This window comes from Calidris pugnax, unplaced genomic scaffold (assembly GCF_001431845.1).
Source record: "Calidris pugnax isolate Ruff unplaced genomic scaffold, ASM143184v1 scaffold2234, whole genome shotgun sequence".
NCBI lineage: Eukaryota > Metazoa > Chordata > Aves > Charadriiformes > Scolopacidae > Calidris > Calidris pugnax.
In genome coordinates this window covers 1-2,489 of record NW_015092468.1, presented here as the reverse complement: position 1 = coordinate 2,489, position 2,489 = coordinate 1, and the positions used below count along the sequence as shown (strand labels likewise).

The 2,489-nt window shown below is 61.1% G+C and overlaps 1 protein-coding gene across 1 annotated transcript; it reads right to left on the bottom strand.

Moving 5' to 3' along the window:
* Positions 1 to 323: 323 nt before the first annotated feature.
* LOC106900470 (filamin-C-like) lies at positions 324 to 2,308 on the bottom strand (the record flags this gene model as incomplete). The annotated part of the gene is made up of 2 exons (XM_014962547.1): positions 324 to 484; positions 2,146 to 2,308. Coding segments are annotated over 2 exons (324 nt in total), but the record flags the coding sequence as incomplete, so codon positions are not given.
* Between the last annotated feature and the right edge of the window lie 181 nt (positions 2,309 to 2,489).

Here is a 2,489-nt window from a genome sequence, read left to right as displayed (position 1 = left end):
GGGTCTACGTGGGTATGGGGTCTACGTGGCCATGGGGTCAACGTGGTCGTGGGGTCTATGTAGGCATTGGGTCAATGTGGCCATGGGGTCTACATGGCCATGGGGCCACCAAGGCTGTGGCCATGGGGCCAGTCCACAGATGGGGTCAACACAGGATGGCCGTGGGGCCACCAACCCTATGGAGCCACCAACCCCATGAGGCCACCCCAGCACCAGCCACGGAGCTCAGCACAAACCCTTCCACCAACCAGCCCCCAGGAACCCACCTCCGACCCACGGCCACCCCCCAAGTGTCCCCCCCTCCCTCCTTCCCCACAGCTCACCGGGGATGGGGTGGCCACCGAAGGTGATGTTGACGTCGTAGTCGCCGGGGGTGAAGGGGATGTACTCCACCGTGCAGCTCCCGTCCTTGTTGTCCTTGCAGGACATCTTGGCCTCCGAGGGCCCCTCGATGGCCAGGCCCAGCCCCCCGGTGCCCGCGCCCCTGGGGACAAGGGACCAATCAGGGACTTGTGGGGGGAGGGGTGGCACCTCCATGGTAGGAGGATGGAGGTGGCATGGGGCTGGAGATGCCACCTCCACGACAAGAGGATGGAGGTGGCACCTCTATGGTAGGAAGATGGAGGTGCCACATTGGTGGTAGGACATGGAACCTCCATGGCAAGAGGATGGGGGTGGCACCTCCATGGTAGGAGGTTGGAGGTGCCATGTTGGTGGCATGGGGCTGGAGATGCCACCTCCATGACAAGAGGATGGAGGTGGCACCTCTATGGTAGGAAGATGGAGGTGCCACATTGGTGGTAGGACATGGAACCTCCATGGCAAGGGGACAGAGGTGCCACCTCCGTGGTAGGAGGATGGAGGTGCCAAGTTGGTGGCATGGGACAGGTAGAAGGTTGGAGGTGGCACCTCTATGGTAGGAAGATGGAGGTGCCACGTTGGTGGTAGGACATGGAACCTCCATGGCAAGGAGACGGAGGTGCCATCTCCATAGTAGGAGGTTGGAGGTGCCATGTTGGTGGCATGGGGCTGGAGATGCCACCTCCATGACAAGAGGATGGAGGTGGCACCTCTATGGTAGGAAGATGGAGGTGCCACATTGGTGGTAGGACATGGAACCTCCATGGCAAGAGGATGGGGGTGGCACCTCCATGGTAGGAGTTTGGAGGTGCCACATTGGTGGTAGGACATGGAACCTCCATGGCAAGAGAACCTTCCATGGTAGGAGGTTGGAGGTGCCACGTTGGTGGCATGGGGCTGGAGATGCCACCTCCATGGTAAGGGGATGGAGATGCCACCTCCATGGTAAGGGGCTGGTGGTGGCAGGGGGCTGGAAGTGCCACCTTCACGGCAAGGGGATGGAGATGCCACATCAGGGGCAGGGGCACAATGAGGCCACATTGATGGCAGGTGGATGGAGGTGACACACCCAATGGAAGAGGATGGAGGTGACACATCCATGAGAGGAGATGAAGGTAGTGGGTTGGTGGCATGGGATGGAGGTGGCACATCCAACGGAAGAGGAAGGAGGTGGTGAGATGGTGGCATGGAATGGAGGTGGCACATCCATGGGAGGGGATGGAGGTGGTGGGTTGGTGGCATGGGACAGAGGTGGCACATCCAATGGAAGAGGATGGAGGTAAGGAGCTGGTCACATGGGATGAAGGTTGCTCATCCAATGGAAGAGGATGGAGGTGACACATCCATGGAAGAGGATGGAGGTGGCACATCCATGGGAGGAGATGGAGGTAGTGGGTTGGTGGCATGGGATGGAGGTGACACACCCAGTGGAAGAGGATGGAGGTGGCACATTGGTGGCATGGGATGGAGGTGGCATGTTGGTGGCATGGAATGGAGGTGGCACACCCAATGGAAGAGGATGGAGGTGGCACATCCATGGGAGGAGATGGAGGTGGTGGGTTGGTGGCATGGGATGGGATGGAGGTGACACAGCCAATGGAAGAAGATGGAGGTGGCACATCCATGGGAGGGGATGGAGGTGGTGAGATGGTGGCATGGGATGGAGGTGGCACAACCAACGGAAGAGGATGGAGGTGGCACATCCATGGGAGGGGATGGAGGTGGTGAGATGGTGGCATGGGATGGAGGTGACACACCCAATGGAAGTGGACCCCGGGTGCCCACCTGGTCTCCACGGTGAAGCGGTTGGCCTTGCCCACCAGGCCACCCTCCAGGCCGGGCCCGTGGGCCCGCACGCGGCTGGGGTCACAGCCCTCGGCCACCCCCACGCGGAAGGGGCTCTTGGGGACCGCCACGTCGTCGTAGGTCACCTCCACCCGGTGCACGCCTGGGGACACGGGGACAGGCTGTCACCCCCAGCTCCCACCAAGAAGGTGGGACACAGGGGGCTTGGAAGTCCCTGGTTGGGGTTTGAGGAGGTTCTCAAGGAGTTTGGGGGTTCCTTGGTGGGGTCTGGGGGGGCTCTCAGGGGGTTTGGGGGTCCCTGGTTGGGGTTTGAGGAGGTTCTC